Genomic DNA, 24698 nt, shown 5'->3' on the forward strand with positions numbered 1-24698 from the left:
ATAATTATGATCAAATTAATGAGGAAAGTGGCAGAATAATTGAATAATTTCATATCGTTAGGTTTGAAGCCTGTTTGTACATATGCCAAAAATCATTGTAAGAGTCATCAGATAGTAAAGACATCATTACCTATGATATATTGAAAAATGTGTTACAAATAATATAAGAAAAGGGGAACAATGCATTACTGCAGCTTTGTTCACATAACCTTTTGTTTATAAAATTAGGTCCTGAGCACGCATTTTGGAAATACCTTGTACAATACATTGGAATTGTAGTAATTTTATAAAATGAATATAATGGAATAACAAGCATTTGCGGTCATATTCTAAACTACCGATTCCAGTAGACTGGAGAGACTCACAATTGGATGGCTGGGGTATTAATAGATTATTTTCGGGTTGTTTATTATTAGTCAGACTATTTAGGAGTTTCGGAATCGCAGTGTTAGCAAATACGTCACAAGAAATTCCTGGGCTGTGGCCAAAAGTAGTTCCACGATTTTTAATTTATCGCTGCTCATTATAGGTGAGTTTGGGCAGGACTAGAGAAGATCGCTCTGATAAATTCTCTGGGTGTGAAACGACTGTGTAACCTCCTGTCGTTCTTTTCTCAATTGGAATGATAACAAGACTTGAGTAAAGGAGGATGAATTTATATGTTTAAATACAAAGGCCAGACTTACAACAATTCAGAATGGTCTTAATATTGGTCTTGAACCAAATTAATCATGTTGAGTGCTTTATCTTATGATGTTATCCAGATTTGGTGCTGAAGATGTCATAAGCCAATTCAATGTTGCACAGAACATTTTCACTGCCTTTGTCTGCTAATAATCTAGCTAGGAAAATTGAAATAATTACACAGATAGGAAATAATAATGGTTTCAACGCAGATGCATTCCAGAAGTTAGTTAGAAAACAAAGCCGCAAATTCACATACAGATTAATATATCTCCAGATCAAACAATCAGAAATCAATAAAATAGGTAACTCCAACTTATATTGGTGAAGAACAGAGATAATTGCGGGTTTCAGACCACGTTTAGACCACATGCCCAGCATTCAGACCACATGCCAAGTTATCTGATTCCCTTTTCAATGCTAAAGATAAACTGGACACGTTGGAGAAATCTGGAGTTCATAAGCTTAAATGTCCGGAGTGTAATCTGGTCGAAATTTTTCAAAACGGCATGAAAGGTCCTTCAGACTAGGCAAAAATGATTCAACATCTTCAAACCATTTCTTGGCATGCACCCACAAGTTCCCGAATCTAATAGATAAGGAAATTTTACACTATGCAGGGAAGGGTTGCAAACTCAATTATTTGAAATCCTGGGAAATTCATAAGCATGAACATTATGGGTGCAAACTGTTGAATGATCAAATCGATCAAATTGGCGTATCCACATTGTCACAAGTAAACAAAATTCAGGTACTCAATGAAGCTAAGTACCTCTACTATTCCTCCGGGAGAAGGAAATATGGAGAGCAGATAGTTGTTGGTTCACAGATGGAGAGAGAAATCTACCTGCCTAGGAATTTATGCGACTGTATTTCAAGCGGAAATTTGTGCTATTGAATTGTGTGCGGGGAGATTGGATAAATCCAACCTCACACACAAGTCAATAAAAATATTCTCGGACAGTAAAGCGACGTTGGTAGCTCTTGGCTTCTACCGAGCAACGTCTGAATTGGTAGCAAATTGCCAAAAACGACTCTCCTCGATAGGAAGACTTAACAGATTGTCTCTGGTCTGGATTCCTGGCCATACTGGCCTGGATGGCAACGAAGCTGCTGACTCCCTTGAAAAGGAGGGTGCTGCAAGCAGCTTCATCGGACCAGAACCTGTCATTGGCATCGCTTTGGGCTTTGCCAAACAAACTTCGAACACCTGGGTGGCAAGAAGATTTATGGACTTCTGGCAGAATCTTCCAGTACTGGCTCACTTCAAGGCGTTCATTCACCACCAAACATATGTTGAACTGCAGTAGGGATGAACTACGATGTCTTACAGGTCACTATCATTTGAATCATCACTTGGACTGTCTGAAGACAGTGTGTGTCGCCTCTGTTTAGAAAATGATGAAACAGCAGAGCATATATTTTGTGTCTGCCTCGCTGGGGACTGAATCAGGTTCTTATAGTACGGCAGAGCCGTACTCTTACCATCTGACCTGAAACACCACTCACCATACAAACTAATCGACTTCGTTGAGTGTGAATAGGTGTGAGCCATAATAAACCCTTGCGGGTTGCGGACCGAACCTAACCTAACCTCTATTACTACCTACATAGAAAGTTTCAAAATTGTATTTTATTCTTATCGATTATTATACAGCGTGACTCACGGTCGATAATAGGTTAGACGTTAGCAGTGGAATTATCAAGCTTATAGCAGTTTGGTTACTTTCATAAGTAATTTACAAAGAGTTATCGACGGTGTTTCGAATTATCTTCCAAAATGAATGCAAATATCGATTATTCAAACGAAGTTCTTATGAAATTATTTATTATACACATGAACAAAGTGATCAAATCATTGACAGAACGTGTAAAAAATTCAACCAAATGTATCCTGAATTAACACCAATGAACAACGAGAGGAAGTTTGTATGGTTACAAAATAATTTCCTTAACTATGGCTCCATGTAAAAAGCGCCTTCAACATTACCAAAATCTGTTACTTCAAATGAGGACAATACTGTTAACGTTTTGGCATATTTTTATGCATATCCAGAAGCTTCCATTCGCAGTGCAGAAAAAGATTTAGGTGTATCACATGCTTCAGTACAACGAATTTTGAAAAATCACGGAATGCATCCGTATAAATTTACCAAAGTTCAAGCTCTAAAAGCAGAAGACTTCGAATGTAGAATGCATTTTTATGAATCCCTTTTGATTCATACACAGGAAGATCGGGAATTTTTGTCAAAAATAATTTATAGCGACGAATCAAAATTTACGAGGGATGATATTTTCAATAGAAGAAATAAACATTTTTGGGCTGATCATAATCCTCATGTTACAAAAGAAATGGGTTTTCAAGAAAAATTTGACCTGAATGTTTTCTGTATTCTGAAGAACAATAAAATTAGCTGTTTTATTTATGAAGACACACTGAATGAAGAGATATATCTCCAAATATTAAGGACGACTGTAACCGATTTTATTGAAAATTTGCCTTCAGAGAAATATAGGAATTAGTGGTTTCAACTGGACGGAGCGCCAGCTCATTCCAGCCAGGAAGTTTCCAGGAATCTTGACGAACTTTTTGACGATCGTTGGTTTAGGCGTTTAAGGCCGTGGGATTGGCCACCGAGATCACCCGATCTCACGCCACTTGACTTTTTTATGGGGTGTTTTAAAAGAAAGGGTATACAGTACTCCAGTGCCTACCAAAGAAGAATTGCCACGGCGAATAGTGCGGAGTATTGAAGATCTGGATCCCCAGGAAATTGAAAAAGCAACCACAAATCGCATACAAAAAACATTTTAAAGTGTTTAGAATGTAATGGACAACATTTTCAGCATTTATTGTGAAAATGTGATATTTTGTTTACAATTTTGTTATTTTGAATCATCCTATTCTGTTATTGTCTGTACGTTCACATGTTTTAGCCCACAAAATCTTACTTTTTATCTAGAAATGACTGATTTTTGGTAGATTTGTTCCCTGGAAACTTTGAGCCATAGTTTTTTTTTTTTGTTTTTTTTTTCAATCCCAGCCATTTTTTTTTTTTTTTTTTTTTTTAAAAAAAAAAAAACACTTTATTCAATTCATAAAAGTAGTACAATAGTAGTAGTAGCACTTAACTATTATCACAGTGTGAGAATTTATTAAAAGAAATAAATTTTATGAGAAAAATCAACAATATTACCAGTCTGTATCATATTCCACCTACTTCTTCGAAGTGTATCTATAAAACCAGTCAAATCTTTGAAACTTTCTAAATTGTTATACAGTAAAGCACTGTATATCCAAAGCCACACATTTGTATCTTTTTCCCTTTTGAAGGAAGTTTGAAATATCTCTCTTGGATCGCCACTATCGTTACACAGGCGAAACTTTTTTTTTATATGCTCATAGCACCATTTCCATGGGACCTTCGAGATTAGACAGTTTTTAATACGGTGCGATATGTTGTCAATATCGTCACATTTCGAACACAAATTGGAGTCGCTAAGGCCATGACGTAAAGTTTTAGAACCTACCGGGTATATTCCATTTATCGCTTTGTAAACAGCAGATCTCCACTTTGACGGAATTCTACAATTTCCGATTACTTTCCACACCGTATTCCACTTAATGTTCGGAAACTTCGACTCTATGGGCGGTTTAATGTATTTTTTTTTCATAAAACTTTGGTATATTAGTTTTGTTTTCAGCAGCATATCTTGATCTAATTCTACGATCGCCTCCATAGTTAAGGAAATTATTTTGTAACCTTACACACTTCCTCTCCTTCATTGGTGTTAATTCAGGATACATTTGGTTGAATTTTTTACACGTTATGACAATGAATTGATCACTTTGTTCATGTGTATAATAAATAATTTCATAAGAACTTCGTTTGAATAATCGGTATTTGCATTCATTTTGGAAGATGATTCGAAACACCGTTTTAACACTTTGTAAATTACTTATAAAAGTAACCGAACTGCTATAAGCTTGATAATTCCACTGCTACCTAAATCCAAATTCTAAAAAAATAATGTTTCTAGAAGAAGCGACTTTATTGAGAAAACTTGACGATTTAGGTATAGGGACATGATATATCATCTTGAAGCATTTTTCATCATCTTTCAATTTACCGAGTAATATACAGGAGGTTTCATTTGAAAAAATGAACTTTTGACTACTTTTATGCACAATGGAAATAATAGTGATTTTAGCACGCCCTGTATGATATGGAGTCGATTTCTTGGTGTTATTTGAATATTTCGAGTTTGTCCAAACTATCATCAAAATATCAACTTTTCATGAATTGGGAGTACTGATGTACTTAATTTCAATTAAGGCTGTTTTGGACCATATTCAGCACAATTTATTTTTTATCTCGAAAACAGATAGAGATAGGTATAGGACATTCTTGACAAAAAAGTATTACAATACCAGAGCGATTCCAAAAATGTATTAATATACGGGGTGTTTCATTTCAAAAAATAAAGTTGCTAGGACTTTTTGATGGAAGTGGCAACGCCGCAATTCTGAGAATATTTTAGATCGATAGAACAGGTAAGGATATGTGAGAGGTGAAATTTTCAGAAAAATCATGCTTTGCGTTTTCCAGAAACGTCTAACCTACCATCGACCGTGAGTCACGCTGTATATCACGACATGGAAGAATTAATATTCATTGGAGCTACAAAAATTCATGACATTAAAACGTACAAAACTTGATACAGAGAGACTGAAAGGTACATGCCAAGAAATTATTATTGATCATGTGAAATGATCTTGTAGAATAGAGAAGAGATTTTCTGTCACACTGATAGTCGAAAAACTATCTAGTGTCTGAAAGTATTCGATTTTTGAGAAACAAAGAAATGAGAAACGGTTAAATCATAACATTCAGTCGATTCCACCCTCAGCAAAATTTATGGAAGTTGAATGGAAGCTATGAGTTCGAAAATACAACGCAGACATATTTATTATTAGAATAGATGGAAATAACTCAAGTTTTGTTCCAGCTATTCAAACAGTGAAAATAGTACCTCGACACAATTCCTTTTTCTATAAAACGAAAAAATAACCATGAAAAATCCATAAATCTCAGCGGTGATGTTTTGGGTGATCCTCACAATAAATCACACATTTTCATTGCTTCGTGCGGTAAGGTCAGAGAAAAATCAAAAATAAACATTTTTGTCACGTGTAATCGGTTTGTCGAATTTATAAATATGATGGAAATATTCAAACTTAGGTTGAAGGATTTCGGTCGACGGCCTAGGTTTTATGCAAATTTATAACTTACGAACTTGTTTTCTCTTTATAGGTATATAACGGATGATTTTTTGAGAGGTATAGAATTTGATTTTCAAAACAACACAAAAAATTTCAAAAAATTGATGGAATCTTCATTGGAATCGATATAACGATCAATATAATTTAATGTTTGAAGATGATTTCATGCAATCGTTGTCCGCGGCTCCGCTTTAGATGGCCCACGCGCAAGATCCAATTTTGGCACACTCTCTCTAACATATCGACCGGTATTTCATGTAGAAATGCTTCAATATTGGCTTCCAGAGCGTCAGTCGTTGCTGGTTTATCCCTGTAGATATGAGCCTCAACATGACCCCACAAGAAATAATCCAAAGGCGTTAAATCACACGATCTATGCGGCCAATCGACTGGCTCCAAACGTGAGATAAACTGTTCATCAATTGTGGATCTTCCTCCAACTTTGCCAGCGCCCATTCACCACCACCAGACAAACGTTGTCGGAGGTCGTGTGACTTCAATTCTTGCAACAGCTGCATCTTATAAGGTTTTACACCCATATCCTTTCGCAAAATTTTCCACGTAGTGAAATAACAGAGACCAATTGCTGCGAACGGCGGCGAATCGACATTTCACGGTCATCACGAACACTGGCGAATACAGCCGCAATATTTTCTTCGGTCTTCTCTCTACGTATGCGTGTTGGTGGTTTAATATGTAAACTGGGTAATAATGTAAACTGGGTTCAAAATTTAGTCACAAGCTTCCGAATTGCTCCCTCAATAGGCCAACGAAACTGCCCATGAATTGAAAAAAGTTCACGATGCACTTTCTTCAGCGAGCATTGATTTTGATAATGGAATTCAATAATTTGCAAGCGTTTTTTATTCGTAAGTCGATTCATGGTTAAATTATAGATCAAATTGAACAAGTTTGACAATGACACAAGACACGATTCTCAGGTGATCTGTTGAAAACGGTGTTGCCAAAAAGATACCATTACTATGGAAGAAAGTAGAAATTTCAGGTGAATTGGTATTAAAAAGACATTGATAGATAACTTCAACTTCAGTTTATATATTCAATTGAATAGCTGAAAGAGATTATACTAAATGAACACGATCATAATGGTTTATACATAATTTAATATATCTCACCAGGAATAATATGTTTCTTCGTATGAATATATGAGATTCATGGATTCACTCGAAAAAGATTGATTCATGAACTTGAACTTCAACAACACTTAAAGAACAAGTTTAAATAGTTTTTCACGACGAAAAGTGGGAGAACCAGAAGAAAATATAATAAATTAGTTTGAAAATCAAGGATAACTAATACTGAAGGTAATTTCAACAAAATATTTCAGATAGTAACACTTATTGGGTAGCTAGTGCGTGTAGACGAGAAGAACTAATAAAAATATCATTTGATCTAAAACATGACAAGGAAGACATGTAGCTTGAGAAAATATCCGATTTCAAAACTCATATTAACAGAATTTTTGTCGTGGTTGAGCAAGAAAACCTGCAATATTCATCTTCAGGGCCATCCCGTACTCCACGTAACAGATCATTCGTGAATTACAGCAGAGAAAAATGTTCGATTCAGCCTGTTGGAATCCACGACTTTCAAAATTGAGAATCGCAGAATTTTCAAATTCACCCAATCGTGAAAATTACACAGGCCATACCATTCGTCGAACTTCAGCTACGTTATTTGCTGACAATGGTGAAAACATCACGAATTTGAAGAGACACGGTAGCGGGAAGTCTACCAATGTAGCAAAATTTGTTTTGGTACCTCTTTCTAATCTCCTATTCACTATTGATATGATCATTACAATATCTATCTCCAGCACTTCTTTCTATCGTGCAGCTGAAGAAACGTACTCAGTAAAATAATTTTTTGTCAACCGATTAATCAGTTCATTTTAAATTAACAGTATGGATTTTTTAAATATTTTTTCACAGATAAGACGCAATATTTTCCCAATTATCTTTTCATAGATATGTGAGTCAGAATCGTAGTTCTCACGTTTATTTATATATAGTTTACTTCTATCTGTTGTTGTTAGACATGGATTAACTGCTATCACTGGAGAGAAGGTTAAATTCCAAATTTTGGTGCCTCACAAAAATAGGTCACAGTTTTTTCGACCTAAACCCGCTACAATTTTGTTATTAATAATAACAGTTACATTTTTTCTACTCGTTGATCTTTGCAATGGAGTATGATTGGAACTTTAGACACGAGAATATTTTGGAGTACCAATCAGTGATTATTTTCATGTAAATCGTGTATTCATCGGTCTGGTTCAAAATATTTGTTTTAAATAACAAAACACAAGCACTACGAAAAATCCTCGAGACGCTCTAAGAGCGGTGCCTGTGCGAAAGTAGCGATTCACATTGGATTTGAATCCCTGGAGATTAATTCCATTTGGAAAAACGTTCTGAGGGAGTTTATCACACATAAACGCAGTTATCCAAATGAAAGAGTTCTTGAACAGTGAAGTACGAGGTGTACTGAGTTAAACCTCAAAACGAAGAGCAGCCATAGACCGTCTTATATGTACCGCTCTTGGTGGAATCGAATATAAGTATCTATAGAGGAGAGACAAATCTCTAACCTTTTTTCGATGTTCCAAACTATCAAGGTTGCAAGGTTCGCTTCTCCAATCAGGCAGATGACTTTTTTCTAGATGGAATCCAGTAGCTTTAGGGTATGTTTGGGGACGGAGCATCATACATGAGAACAATACTCCAGAGAAGGTTTGATTTAAGCTTTATAAAGCATCAAGAGTTACTTAGGTTTGATTTGGTACAGTGTTCCAAAGTTTTGGGAAGCAGCCTTTGCAATTCCAGCGACATGTTTCGGTCATCTCAATTGAAAACATCTCAGAATTAGAGAAATCCAGCTATAAACTTGGTAAACTTGCATTTTGACATTCTTCACGTTGTTTCAAAACCTACACATAGTAGGGTGTGAGCGACCATGAAAATCTGGTTGGAAAAAGTGCACTAGTTTTAGAGTGTCGAAAAATGGTTTTTACTAAATGTATTCACTATCATATCTCTTTAAGGCTTATTACAGATGAAATTTCGTCTAAATATCGAAATGAAGGATATTTAAAGAGAACATTCATCAATAGTCTATTTTGATTGCAGGTTTTTCGAAACCCATGAGGATGATTTTTTCTTCATGAATTTCGAAAAACAACTGTCATCTCCAGAAATGAACCTGGAAAAAATATATCCGAAACAACTAATTTCGAATTTGAACTTTGAATAACATGATTTTTTTTTTGTACAATTTTCAAACCGAACATAAATAATGAATCTGAAGAAAAAATTATAAATAATAATAATACATTTATTTAAAAGATCATTCACATAATGTCCCTTATAAACAAAAGTATTGAATAAAATTAGCAACGTGTTAAACATTTGCACAAAATGTAACCAAACGAATCAGAAGAACCCACTGATGACTCTGAGGTTGCGCATAGGTTTCCTAGTCATTTGGTTACACAAAGTATAGTTGTAACTATATACAATGATAACATTGTAAATATAAAAATATATATAAATATAAATAGAAATGTAAATATAAAAATATAAATGAAATAATAAGTGACAAATATATACAACAGATAGAATAATAAAAATACGCAGATGAAATAAATCAAGTAGAGCTAATAATATTGATATATAACATGGAATACGAGTGAATAATGGAATGAGTAAATGAAGACAACTAACAAACAGATAAAATATAATTAGATGAGAACATACAATATCAAAATTATACGAGTAACATGAAATATATTGAATAACATGAATTGAATGATATAAATGAAATAATTCATATAGAATAGTTGATTTAGATATGAAGTAAAACTATCTTGATCATAATATATTATAAACCCTTGAGTTTGTATATATCGGGCAATGAATTAAATATTTTGCAGGTGAGATGAATAAATAAATAATAATTGTAATAATAAATTAGTTAACTAATTCCATATGTTGCGTATCTCTACGCTAGCTCAGCTTGGGACCACTCGATGTTGTGTTGATTGGTCCAAACATGCTCTGCTATTCCTGATTTGCTGGTTTCCCCTCGCTGTGTGTGTCTTGTGCACTGCAACGCGAACTTCGGAAGGCCTCTCAGTTTCACCAATATAGGATTTTCCGCACTCACAGGGTATCCGGTAAATGCAATTCTTGGAATCGCAGTCCGCGTTTGGTGGCCTGCTACGGATAGTGTTACCGGATCTGACGCAGGTTCTGATGTTGTACTTGGAACCAATTCTTTTCATCCCCTCCGATAATCCTCTGATGTAGGGAAGTGCAAGCACTGATTGTGACGGGTTCTCTTCCTTGCGAGGCCCCTGCTGTCTTTTAGCCAAAGTATTTTCTACCATCGCTTTGGAGTAGCCATTCCGTTGAAGATCATTTTTGTTGATGTCTAGTTCCTTCTCGAGACCTTCCTTTGTATTATAGAGCCCGAAAGCACGGTCTAACAGAATCTTGATGATTCCTCTTCTAGTCGATTGATGGTGGTTGGATTCGTGGTTCAGATACTGTCCCGTATGAGTGGGTTTTCGATATACAAATGTTTCCCATTTTCGGTCCTCTTCACCAATACGTTTAAGAATGGCAATTCGTTGTGGATTTTCTTCTCTATTGTGAAAGTGATGGAAAGTCTCACGCTGTTGATGTGTTTCAGGAAGCGTCTAGTTCAGTATTCCCATGGTTTCATATTATGAAGGTGTCGTCAACATATCTCAACCAGACTCGAGGTTTTTTGTGGGCTTCTTCGATGGCCAGAGTTTCAAACCACTCCATTTATATGTTGGCTATGACTAGTGAAAGTGGCGATCCCATTGGCAGTCCCTCATCTTGTATAAAGAATTCGTCCTTCAGTTGGAAATAACAGTTTCGTACACAGCATCCTAGTAGATTCGATCTATCTTTCTGGTTCCCGTTTTTGGATATCTTCTTCTGTATGATTTGGAGTGCTTCTTCGACCGGAACGTTGATGTAAAGGCTTTCCACGTCAAAACTGATCAGTTGATCTTCGTGTGTGACTTCAATTGACCCTAGTAATTTTTTCAGGGACTTCAAATCATTTCATATAATATCAGACAATAAACCGAACTAATGAAATTCAGGGAAACTCTTGTTTTCAAACTGAATAGATGAAAAATGATGACTGTTCAATTGAATTATGCAGATATGTACAGGGTGTCTTATTGAAAAAAATAGTTTTCCACTCATAACTATTGATATCTCATTTGAAAAAATGAGTTTTTTACACCTTTGAATTCTACGTAAACAAGTGCTTGGAGAATATTTTTTCAGAAACAAGAAATTTTTGACAGGAAAAAAGTTACAGGCAACTTTTTGATAATGCACATTTTCCTAAAACATGCTGTAACTCAGAAACGATGACAGATATCAATATGCGGTTTCCACCACTGAGTTTGTCATAAAATTCAACTTTCATACACAGTCATCAGTTTTCATCTATCTAGTTTGAAAACAGGAGTTCCATTTTAAATGTGTCCAAATTGGTCTACTTTGTACAACGTAATACTTGTATATGAAAGATTTTACTCACACTCACAAGAAAAACTATTATTATCAGTCAGCCTTTCAGACGTTTCAAGTCCAGTTTGAAGTATTTAGATCAACCTGCCATTTTTGAGTTTCAGAAAATCGTTTTTTTCAGTATCACTTTGTTTGGATGAATAATGTTCTCGTCACCCCGTAATAAGCAATTCTGTTGTGGATGCTTTTCTCGTGTTTTCATATGAAACCTTCTCGTGGTATTTTTATCAACACTTGTTTGGTTTCATTCAATTAAGATCCTGTGTGGAGAAGCCACTCCTTTCCGGAGAACGTATCTATGAAGTAGAATTAATTTAGTGCCAAGAAATGATAAGAACATTGGAGTAAATAAATGAAATGCCGTCATTCTGATTGAGAAATAGGTAGCAGTGTTGTTCCAAATTGTTTGTAGATGTTACCAAAAAATAGAGAATTTAATAGTGCCTTGCAAATAGCTAAGAATTTGTTTCAGTTATGAATATTATTTTGGTGTGATTAAATTTACTCCGAGGTGATATTGAAATTATTTCATTCATAACTATTTATGAACAGGGCGAATGAAACACTATTTATCACCCCAACACACCAATACACTAACATACATCACTTCAATTTCATTTCTCATTGCTGCAAAAAATAAGAATTCAACATCAGAAGCCCCTTCAATTTGAATTTGATAAAAAAACATATTCTGTGACCATAAAAAAGTTCACCTGTCACCTCAAATATTAAACGCTTCGCTTCATAACAGATCAGACAAGGTTCGGACGCTGTATGGACAATGGCACATATCTTGTGATGTCACACTAGCTTCCGACAAAGACGCAGTTTCGCAGTCACGTATTTTGCCAATGGTAAATGTTATCGATTTGAAATTATTGTCATTTCATTTTGGATGACAAGCATTTTCAAAATTGCTTGTCGCGACAAGCTTTTATTATAATTTCAATTCTGTAAAGTCATGAATGAATGTGTTTAATGTGATTTAAAATTTTATTTTGATCTTTTTAGGGCACTTAAATAAAAGCTTGTTTCAAAAGTTTCTTATTATTTTATTTTATATTTTTTAGTTTCAATCGATAGTTATCGGTCAATATGAAAGTCCATCTATAAAACGGAGTCCTTCAACAGAAAAACTTAAGGAACGTGGAAAACTATTACTATCCTGCATTTTATGAATTGTACAAGCCCAGCATGAAACAATTAACAATTGGCAATATGCTTTTGAAGAAGCTGAGCAGGAAAACTTGGAGGATGAATTGGAGATGCCATCATATAATGATATCATATAATAGAAATTATATGGCCCTGTTTCCGGAGAGCACAACGATATGACACGGACATTCCATCAGTCCGTATCGACTCCGGCAAAGATGGGATCCACGTTATTCAACTGAAATCTGTGCAATTTCCAGCTAAATATCAGCTGAACGTGAAATGTTGCCAATTGTTTTATCGTGGGCTTGTACAGTTCACAAAATGCAGGACTGTTAGGACTGTTAGGACTGTTAGGACTGTTCGAAATTAACTGGGACTCGGCCATGTAATAATGACGCCATCAATGAAATGAATAGACTGAGAAATATAACAAACTGATTCTTCTATAAGGTATGCCGGAGGAGTAGGTACCTACCTACCTATTTATATAGAATATAGTTTATCCTAATAATAGTTTTTCCCGTTCCTTAAGTTTTTCTGTTGAAGGACTCTCCGTTTTATAGATGGACTTTCGTAATGATCGTATATTTTTTTATTGAAGCCAATCCTGGATGTGGCATCTATTTCATGGTAGGCCTACCAACTGCCTATATCATAAACGAATGCGTACACAAAATGTCGTGTCCTTCCTATTTACCACTGAGGAAATCTCTCGCACGGAGCCGATCCTGGCAGCAGCATCAGGTCACGTTTATGAATAACATGCATTGTTATCGGTTCTGGACCAGCTGCAAAATTTCAGGTCGATCGGATACCGGGTCAAATTAAACTTGCAAGATTTGTTAACATACATACAAGTCAAGTTAAATAAAAGCTTTTAATAATAACAATACATACGCCCTTTACATTTATGAATACTTAATGTATCTTTTACAGAACAGACATCTGTTCTTCAAAAGTTACTCATTACTACATAAATCAATTATTAGATTGTTTAGATCAAAGTGAACGCTATATAAATCAGTGCACTTTTCACAATGTAACTCAAATTGATCCATTCCGTCAGCATAAAAATTGTGTGCTCAGGATTTGATGAAGTCGACGAAGGCTGTTTGTGCCTGATCCGGATTGGAGGAGTCTCAACCGGTGAGAAATTTCTCTAAGTGCTTGGGAAGACGGTAGTCGGTTGACGTAGTTCTGAAGAGTATGGTGGGTGAGACAGGACTTCAACGTTCAATTTTCCCAAAATAGGACTCTGCTGTGATGGTTTGATACAGATGCAGAAAGTTTCCACCAGCCGTTGACCAACATAGAATAACTATGGTCTTTTTTGGTGAGTTTTTGCCTTTGGTGGTTTATCGGTGTCCTACTACTATTCTGAAAGTCTTCTGTTGACGATGTTTGTGCAAAAACAAAAGAAAAAACAAAATATTATTATTATTGAGAAATTAGGGATTGTACTTCAGCTCAGTGAAAATATGGTTTGCCAAGGTTTCTGCATCGAATCCCAAAAAACAAACTTGATGTGCTTCCGTATGTTTGCGAAACGTTTTTTCACTGTCAGTATCTCTCTTTTCGATGCCTCTCTCTGTATTTTCTCTCTGGTGAAATAAAAATTGTCATCGCTTCAGCATCCGATAGTGAGGAAGCGCCCAATATTATTGAACCATAAATACATCCGACCGAAATACAAATTCCATCGGAATCCGTACATTCGATATCAATCATCAGAATTGAGCGTAAAATACTGAGATGAGAAGCGAGGCCGCAGATAAAGCGCAAACGTCAGTAGCACTGATAAAAATAAAACTCATGTGCTCGCAATAAAAATAGACAAAACACGAAAACCAACTCAATATTATTTTAACGACTTAATTTTACAGTTTGTGGTGCTTATTAGCTTAGACGCTCGATTCATCGCGCCTACAACTGGAAACGGTTTGTTTTGAGGAAGAAACTCGTCAACGGTGACATTATCATTAGTTGAAATTGCAATCAGCCAAGAGAATCCGCTGCAGTTCTTTTTTATTTATAGATGTCTAAAAGGACGTTGATAACTTTTTCAGCAGATGTACATCTCCAAATCCTCAGAATTTCAGTATTGTTACAATTATTGTATCTTATTCCCTTTCCATTCTGGCTCATTTGGCCATTCTCCTCAGTAGTTGACAGGAGTTCCGTCGGGGGGCGCAGCTGTCTTGCACTTCTTTTTTGAGTGGCCTTCCCCTCGGGAGACTTTTGGGTTTTGAAATTCACATATATGGCCCCCTTTACGTGGTTAACCGAATCCGGCCTGGATACCGGCGCGAAGAAAAGGGGCCTTCACTTCACATTTCTGTCTAAACTTCCACATGAACTTTCACACATTAATGACTCAGTACAATGGCCTGTGATAACATATGGCATCCAAGTACGTTATCAGTACCCCGTCCACTACCACAATCACCAAGGAATCACAATTATAATCAGTACCTGTTTCATTATTTCAATCTGCTCCAAATATTTCCAATTTAGTACTATTAACGTACCTACTCAGATTACAGTCCGAGCACTTGCTTCAGTACTCAACCAATTACTTCAGAAAATGGTTCAGTAACCGTCAAGTCGAGCAGAAGCGGAGTTGCCGATTGGGACAGACCGAGAAGTCTGCACTTAACTGTCACTGTCTCACGAGGAACACAAGATACTTTTTGAAAACACCGGCTAGCAACGTCGTCAACAAGAATGTATTCGGAAGCCATAGAAATACACAAACACCAAGAGAACTTCAACAGAAAGGAAGAGAGAACATATCTACCAAAGATCTGGCACGCCACTGAAAGATGACTGCCGCAGTTGCAGTTAGAACGTTTGCAAATTGTAACCAGAGACGACCACGGCAAAACCCATTTATATTAAAAATATTTCAATAATCTATTGTTTTTATTGGATCCCACGGGGCATATTTCGGTGTATCCTTTCCGAAGCTTTGGTCTATGAAATAGATTCCTCACAGTCGTAGGGGGCTGTTGAGAATCAATCCTCAGAGCCGTGGGGGACTGTGTGGCACGGTTAAGTTGTTAGAAACTCAAGTTTCTTAATGCACAAACTGGAAATTTCAATAATGTTTTGCACGTGTATTCATATTGATGCCAGTAAAAAGCCAGTAAAATTTGAGCCGTATCTGAAGCTATTCTGAGCAGTTTTTCAACAATTTTTTGTGTGAGCATTCACCATTTCTCCAACTTTTAGTCTTATTCATGCTTTAACTGTTAGAGAGTTTGTTTTAAAGTGTTTCGTAACACTATGTCTCGAGTGCGAAGACTTCGTCTTACTCCTCAACTTAGTAATTTTGAGACAGGACGAATTGTTGGCTGACGTGAGGCAGGTTTCTCAGTTGGAGAAATATTATAGATGTCATCAGGTATGGACCCAAGAACACCAAGAACACAGAGCTGGGGGCACCGGTCGTCGCAGGGGAACAACAGCGCCTGAGGATCGTAGATTAAGACTTTTGGTTCTTAGGGATCGGTTCATTTCTAGTAGATCAATTGGTTTGAAGAACACGAAAGGGTTGTTGAAATGCGCACAGTATATCGGCGAATAAGAAGTTTCGGACTGTTTTTTTATTATTACCATTAGGTGTTGGCACCGACTCTCGAGCATCAACGAATCCGATTGCACTGGTGCAGAGACAGAACAAATTGGGATCAACAGTGGAACCGCGTAGTTTCCAGCGATGAATCTTGCTTTTGTTTGGGTATGCACGATGGACGAGCAAGAGGAAGAAGGCGTCGTTGTGAAAGACGAGATCTCCAGTTAGATGTGGACAGGCATGTTACCATACTGTTGGTGCTATTGCATATGCTAGTAGGACTCCTTCAGTCTTTATCAGAGGCAACATGACAGCTATTCGTTACATTCACCAAGTAGTGGAGCCTCATCTCCTTCCATATCTTGAGACCATCGAGAACCTCATATTTCAACAAGACAACGCTAGTCTGCATGTGGCTATAGTAACTCCAGAGTTCATAGATCAACACGACATCAATTGCCTACCATGGCCACCCAGATCGCCCAATCTTTCACCGATCGAACATGTGTGGGATATTCTTCATATTTTACCACCATTGCCGAAACCATAGTAAGTCAACTACCACACAAAGTTAACGAAAACTCTGTGAGATCACTTGATAATGGTCTCAAACCTTCCTTATCTGGATCCTTATTTTTCGAACCCATCACTTCATCTGAAGTTTTCAATGCTATAAATGAGCTAAAAAACTCCAATTGTCTTGATGTGTACAACCTTAATAGTGAGATCATAAAGGAAACATGCACATATCTGATGGAACCTCTTACGTTTATTTACAATTCTTGTATTAGCGAAGGATATTTCCCAGACGAATTCAAAATCAGTAAAGTCATTCCAGTTTTCAAAAAAGGTGATAAAAATCTTACTGAAAACTACCGTCCCATTTCCATCGTTCCCATTTTTGGAAAAATTCTCGAGATAATCCTAAAAAAAGGTTATACCTCTATTTTGAAGGAAACAATCTTCTAAACACTAACCAATACGGTTTCCGAAAGATCTGCACGACTGTTCAAGCAGTAGCTCGGGTTGTGAGGGATTTAGTTGATGGTTTTGAAAAGAGTCATCACAGTGCTGTGACACTTTGTGATTTGAGTAAAGCATTCGACTGCGTTTCTCATACAAGAATATGGAGTCAGAGCTTTAGCACTTTCACTTTCTCCATCTTATTTAATGAATAGAAAACAGCTCGTTGATCTAGGCAATAACAGAATATCTGATCTACAGCCGATTCAGCTCGGAGTTCCTCAAGGGTCTGTGCTGGGGCCTCTCTTATTCATAATTTATGTCAACGATCTCTTCTATGGATTATTACCTTAAACATGTGTCATTTATGCAGATGGCACATCGATTTCTGTGCTCTGACAACAACTGTCAGAATCTGCTCGCAGCTATGAAACTTGCAGAAAAACAAGCTGAATCGTGGTTCAATTCAAACCTACTGAAACTTAATGAGGAAAAAACACAAAAAATAATGTTCTCGACTAATAATAATATTTGTGTGGGCAAAACTGTCAATTTACTGGGAATCACTCTTGACGATGCTATGAACTGGTCACCTCATATAGAGGTATTAAACCAGAAGCTCTCGAAATATTTATTTTCACTTCGACAATTGAGAAACTTTGTTAACATAGAGACTCTCATTTCAGCTTATTATGAATTTTTTCATTCTCACGTTAGCTATGGAACTCTACTCTGGGGTAACTCCTCCAATGTCAGAAAAGTTTTTACGCTTCAAAAGCGTGCAATTAGAATTATTTTGAACGTAGGTTTCCGTGATTGATGCAGGCCATTTTTCAGAAGACTAGGCATTATGACGGTACCATCTATCTTTATATAACACTCGTGGAGCTAATCTTGTGAGACCTCACCAGTTCAATTTACAAAAATCCTCTAAGAACTCACTCGATGTCAATCTATGTAATATTCTGCCATCTAGTATCATAAGTTCACCATTGCCAAGTTCTAAAAAGCACGTCAAGGACTATCTAATGAAAAAAAGTTTTTATAGTACGGAGGAATATATTGCCACAACATCAGTGTTCGAAGAATTTTTATAATATACTATGTTTATTATTTTATATTTACTTTCTTTGTGAAATTGTATGTACATTTTATTCAATTACTTTTCTGTATATTTTATTTGATAATGTTTTTTCTCTATAATTTACTGTTACTGTTTTATGTTCATTTATGATGTTCATCTACATGCTGTACTTCCGACTTGCTACTAATGTACCTATATACCGTAGTGAAATATCTATCTATCTATCTATCTATCTTGGTCGCATACTGCTAACAGCCCCCACAGACTTTGACAGCACTTAGACATGAGTTAGAAGTCGGGTGAAATGAGATACCCCAACAGGATATAGACCACCTTATCAGAACAATGCTCAGATGTATCGACGACTGAATAAGACATCCTGGATCTGCAACACACTACTGAACTTCACTGGTTTCACGATCATCCAATTTCTCTGAAAACTTACTCGTTGTTTGCTGTTATCTGTCAAGTATGTAAGTAAAAAAATTTTAAAGTGTTTTCAATATAAATGGGTGTTTATCTTCCTAGTACAAGGAAGATTATTGTTGAAACTTCTGTCAGGAAAGATCAAAACCGAAATAACCTTATGATACTGCACTTGCAGATTTGGGACGAGTTAAACAGCCTTCGAGAAACACAACAAGTATCCTATATTGTGAAACAAGTTATAGCATCTCCACAATCCTCAAAAGCAACTGCTTGAAGGTTATATCCTAAATTGTAGAACATTCCTAGCATATTCCAGGAAGATTGAGATCAGAACAAGTCATTTGAGAATTGAGGCATGGAAAAGAAAGGTTATGGTTTGAAAAGATGATGATTTTCAAAGTTGTGCAATATTATCCAATGGAATGATAAATCAGGAAATCCTGCTAGAACAGTGATCCATTTTGTGGGTTCTCTAAATATTCCAAAAACTTATCTTGTGCAACTTGCAATTCAACACATTAAACAACATAACCCAACATTTATCAATACAGGAAAGTTGGTTATTGTGAAGCTCCATCTGTTTGAATGAAGTTAAGTTTTCCTTGACTTGTTTCATGCTCAAAACGTTGGTCATTCCTTTGTACATTCGCCCAAAAGTTGAAAACCTTCCTCTCCCTTGTCAAAACCCCTTTCAGGAAATGAAGAAAATCCATTTACGTCAGCGTTCACGCTGCCTAGAGTAATGTGACACAGGTAAGTCGCTCTGCGCATGCGAAACCCACTATTGAACATGTGACTGGAACCATTACATTGATACGAAATTATTAAGACAATGTTTGGTTAACCGAAACTGATATTCATTAATTAAAACATCTCAATCCGCTAGTGGTTTAATGCTCGATCGGTCCACGGACCGGTTTCCGACGTTATCATCGATCTCCTCGCTACACGAGGCGATTTTTTGAATGCGACTCACCGTTTATGAGAGGGAAATTGTGGCCGGGATGTCCCAGGAACGACTTAAGACCACTTTCCAGTAGTATCGGTGAGCCCCGATCCTTGTAACTCATCTCACTATCACTATCACTGAAATTGTAGATTGATCGCGGAATTTTGGCGGTTTGTTTTGAGCGGTGTCGGACACCCCTCAGCACTCTCTCTCTCGAAAACGGCCGCTGGAAACGCGGATGCGGGACTAAAAGTTCTAGCGCGGCCGGCCAACGCAGTCAATTTCGACTAAAATAGTTGGCTCTGAGACGAGACATTACTGCATCGCAGCGCTACAAACTGCCGCGGTCTGGGTTACAGTCCAAGGTTGATAACGCGTTGATAATGGTTCGAAAATTACACATGATAACGTTCGCGGTGCTTTATGCTGTTACGTATTTATTGCAACATAACCAAGACGCGGTGTTGCCAACCCGCGCGAGGGAGATGTCAAGGATTCGATCGAAAAGCGCGGAACATAAACTCCTGGAGGATGCACGCATGCTTGAATTTTGACTTTGAAATAAGCTATCTAAGTTACAGTTCGATGAAAACAGTTTTGAAAACAAATGGATCAGATTATCACCATTATTGCCGTATCTCCTTTACCAGTGTCTGCCGCAGGTGCAGACAAAATGTCAGGACGAAAAAACTGCTAACCACGGCTAGTAAACTCAATATGAATTCAATGCGAGTATATCATTAGGATACCCAGCTATACAGTATGCTGAACACAATTTATTTATCATGTTTTCGAGAAAGCAATCTGTGAGTTGGGTACCTCAAGGCACAATAATTGGTCCCATTCGTTTCACATTGTTTCCCAATGAACTGTTAAATCTCCACACGAAAGGGGCAATTATAAGCTACCCACACGACACGGCAAGTTTTTTACGAAGTTGAAAGTTGGACCTCCCCCATCACTAAATCATAAAATGACTTTAAAACATTCATTGACTGGCTAAATATGAAACTATTTTATGATTATAAATCGTTCTAAAACACAATTCCTAGCCTTTTCATACCAAAAATTCACCCAGTCTCCAGCCCCTTGAAATTAGATGCGAAAACAACATCGTGAAAATCACACAAGCTACAGAAATAAAATATCTCGGTGGATTGATAAACACTCATCTGAAATGGGACTCAGTTAGTGCAAAAAATCAGAAGTCTATTGTCTAAATTTAAATACTTAAGAAATATTCTGTAAGAAAAACATCTTTTAATGCTGTATTGCACATAAGTGGAAACCCAACTGATATATGGCATAATAGCTTGGAGAGGGGCCTATTGTGAAGATTGTGAAGATTGTTGAAATAATTGAAAAATGGATTCTGAAAATATTATTAAGAAAACCAATTCATAAGCTTGGCAATATCTTGGCAAGCTTATGAACAAGCTAAACTCATTATCTCTGTAGAGTAGAAGCTGAAATAATATCGGATTTATGTCTGAAATTGGTTCTTTTCAGTTTAGAACTTCTTTTATGTTCGAAGATTCTCGTTTTGAAAGCTCTTGCTTGAAAGCCTTCCTATATAAACTTTTGGACATGATCCGCATGTTACTTTATAGACACCTGATCTTTTATCCCTGTCTATGTGTGACTTGTTGTGACCCATAGGGTTAACAGGATAAGTTAATGTTTTCCTTTGTTAGTAATATTTTTATTCCATCTGATGATTTTTATATATAAGGGATTGTTTTGTGGGTGTGTTATTTTCAATGTGGAAGACTACTTGTTTATTGGACTGTTTGAAACGTTTTTTTTTCGAGGATATAATGAATAATGTTCGAGTTGAAGTTATTGTTTACTGCAAACGACCCGAACGCCAATAAAAAATTTGGTTTGTGATTCAAAATTGGGTAGACCTTGTTAGCGTTTTGCATTCATTACTTTTTACTATTAGAAAGTATAGTTGGTATAGTTTATGTGCAAGAAATGCTACACAGTGCTGACCTATATATAGTTTCACAACGAATTGATCTATATGTATAATGCTATTTTGTTCATGAATCTTATAACAATGTTCAATGGGTTGTGATTCAGAAACAATGAATTTTTTGAATGTCCAGAAACTAATTTTCAGAAAATCCATATAAGTTTAGGGTGATTTATTCTTGTATGTTCTTCAAATTATATAAATGTGCGAAGATACTGAAAATATCCAGATCTTGCGTATTTTTCTTTTTATTGGCAACACTGCCAAGACGCGTCCCGTCCGCTGTCGAGGATTGGAATCGAAGGCGTGAGACGCACGCGCCCGGCGCTATGCAACCCTCTGTACACGGTTATCGGATAAACATTGTTTGGAGACGCACGCCGGTTTTTTGTGAGGAAGAGTGCATGTGCTCTGTCGAGGTTTCTTCCGGCGCATCCACCTTTATTTGGGGGTTTATTGACCCGATGGAAATCGCATTTCCTTGCATCGACAGAATTCGAGAATTGAATGAAACTGGCAGATACTTGATGAAAATTCATATTGAAACTCACTAATATAGTTCATTTTATAATTTTCACTATGAAGAGTTTTACAAAAACCGCGACACGTGTTTCGCCATACAATAACTTTCTCAAGCGTAAAATGATTACCTACTTCTACCTACAAACAAACAACACACATGTTCGAAAAGTTTTACAAATCACCGTCCGACCACCATACTCTCCAGACCTTTCGCCAATCGACTACCATATTTTCAAGCACTTTGATGAACTCACCTGTAGAACCTTTGCCAATCAGGACCAGGTGAAAACAGCCTTCGTGGACCTCAGCGAATCCAGAGTTGTAACAATGGCGATATTATTCGATTTGTATTACTTTGACAAGAGTGCATTGATTCAAATGGCACTCATTTTAATTGAATTGTATTATTACTCACTGAGATATAACAGTTTGAAGAAGACGCATTAAAACGGATATAACTTTCAAAACAACCTAATATTGTGGAGTTGAATTGTTAAGAATAGAAGAGTTATCAGAGAAAGTCCGCATTATCTTTTCTTTGACAGAATTCTAGGAAATGTCTGAACCACGTATCCGTGGGGCAGATCTTTCGAAATTGAATTTACTTTCATCTCGATTCAGATATACAAAGACACGATATTCCTTCCCAGTTCATGTATATTCGGTATACTTCTGCAGGCCTAAACTTTTTCACCTTTTGATGCACTGTTTGGAACCTTTGGTGTAGTAATGAATATTACTGGAGGTTTTTTCCAACACCAAATCGTTACTTTTAAAAACTCGACACGTGTTTCGATCACCAAGTGATCATCTTCAAAGAGGAAGATTAAAACTAGAAACTAATGCGAGCTAATCCTATTTATGCTATATAGGTATCCCATACAGGTAAACCTTTCAGGCGTACCAACCATACAGGTATACCAACCTAAATTAATTTTACAATTTTGCCTTATCTATTATTTTACAATATATGTTTATATAAAACAATTTTCAGCTATATAAAAATTAATTTCACAATATTGCCTATCCAAATTTATTTTTGCAATGTGTCCTTAGGTAGTAATCAGTAAACCCAACAACATTATTTTATTTCAACCAGCTATATAGTATGCTCTTTAGTATAGGTCCATCATCGTTATTCATGATATTATTGTGTTTACTTATTTCTACACTCTCATAGGCATCTAGTTGCCTGTTGTTGTTAACTTGTCCAACTAATCTTAATGAACTGAAGTCTATGGAATGATTCTCTTGCAAAATATGATGGGCGTCCATATTTTAAGTGTGCTATGTGTTCCTTATATCTTACTTCAATAGATCTTTTTGTCTGTCCATAATATTTTGCATCGCAGTCCTTACATTCAATTTCATAAATTCCAGACTTTTCCGAATTCTTGACTTTGTCTTTTGGACTTCCCAAAAGGCACTGTAATGTATGACTTGTTGTACTCTTCCTCTTTGAAGATGATCACTTGGTGATCGAAACACATGCCGAGGTGTTAAAAATAACGATTTGGTGTTGGGAAAAAACTCCAGTAATATTTTTCACCTTTAATGGATATTCCCGTCTGTTGAACCATTTCATATATTTTTTTGTATCTGTAGCTTCATTAGATAAGTGGAATGTAAGTATAATATATGATTTGCAAAATTTGTATTAATCGCGAAATTCGGCTGTTTCCTATTCTGATTGAATATATGGAGCGCTCCTCGTATCAATATATTTGGTCGGTCGCTGAAACAGCAGCAGAACAAAATGATTTGAGGAAGTTTCCAATAGAATATTGTTCAGGACACAAAAAAAGAGCCTGAGAGATTACGTGGCTATGGTTCTCACCTGAATGTATGTCGGCTCTAGTAGCGGCTTGTAGAGAGATTTCTGATTCCAGGAGAATGATCGTAAGAACCTGTTGGATCACACAACACTAGCTGGCCAGCAATTTTCTCAATAGGTTGTCGAATCACCTGAGATGCTTTCTGTAGCGAGTCTATATATCAAGTCCCTGTTGTTCTGCTGCTGTTCCAGCGACCTACCAAATATATTGATACGAGGAGCGCTCCATATATTTAATCGGAATTGGAAACAGCCGAATTTCGCGATTGATACAAATTTTTCAAATTGAGTGAAAATCATCAATAGACAAATACACAAAGAGAAAAAAAGAAAATGAAAAAAAAACAGAAAAAAAAGTGGTGAACAATATCACATAGCTCTCGAGTCGCATTTTCAACAATATGCACTTTGATTGTAACCTGTTGAACATTGAAATGACGAAAATATTTATTTTTCCATTTACGAAGTTTTACTTCTATAATAGTAATAATAGATTAATTAACTGGTTCAGTGGCCCTGAAGAAGAATTGAATTGAGTTCGAAACGTTGTCAAAAAATTCATTTTCAATAATGAAAAATGAATATGAACTATGAAACTGATCTCTATAGTTTCCTGAACTCACCTCTCAACTTTTTCCGACA

General features: G+C 36.3%; 1 protein-coding gene across 1 annotated transcript in view; it reads right to left on the bottom strand.

The window, feature by feature from the left end:
- Positions 1 to 20102, bottom strand: part of Pdp1 (PAR bZIP family member Pdp1) — a 211514-nt gene extending 191412 nt beyond the window's left edge. Inside the window, exon 1 of the mRNA XM_074182530.1 lies at positions 19750 to 20102. Coding sequence (XP_074038631.1) covers positions 19750 to 19843 — 94 coding nt within the window. The 5' untranslated portion in view covers positions 19844 to 20102. The remainder of the gene's footprint in view (positions 1 to 19749) is intronic.
- Between the last annotated feature and the right edge of the window lie 4596 nt (positions 20103 to 24698).

This window comes from Leptinotarsa decemlineata, unplaced genomic scaffold (assembly GCF_025532065.1).
Source record: "Leptinotarsa decemlineata unplaced genomic scaffold, Ldec_3_MD MMD2_tig00026328_RagTag_RagTag, whole genome shotgun sequence".
In the NCBI taxonomy this organism is placed as follows: domain Eukaryota; kingdom Metazoa; phylum Arthropoda; class Insecta; order Coleoptera; family Chrysomelidae; genus Leptinotarsa; species Leptinotarsa decemlineata.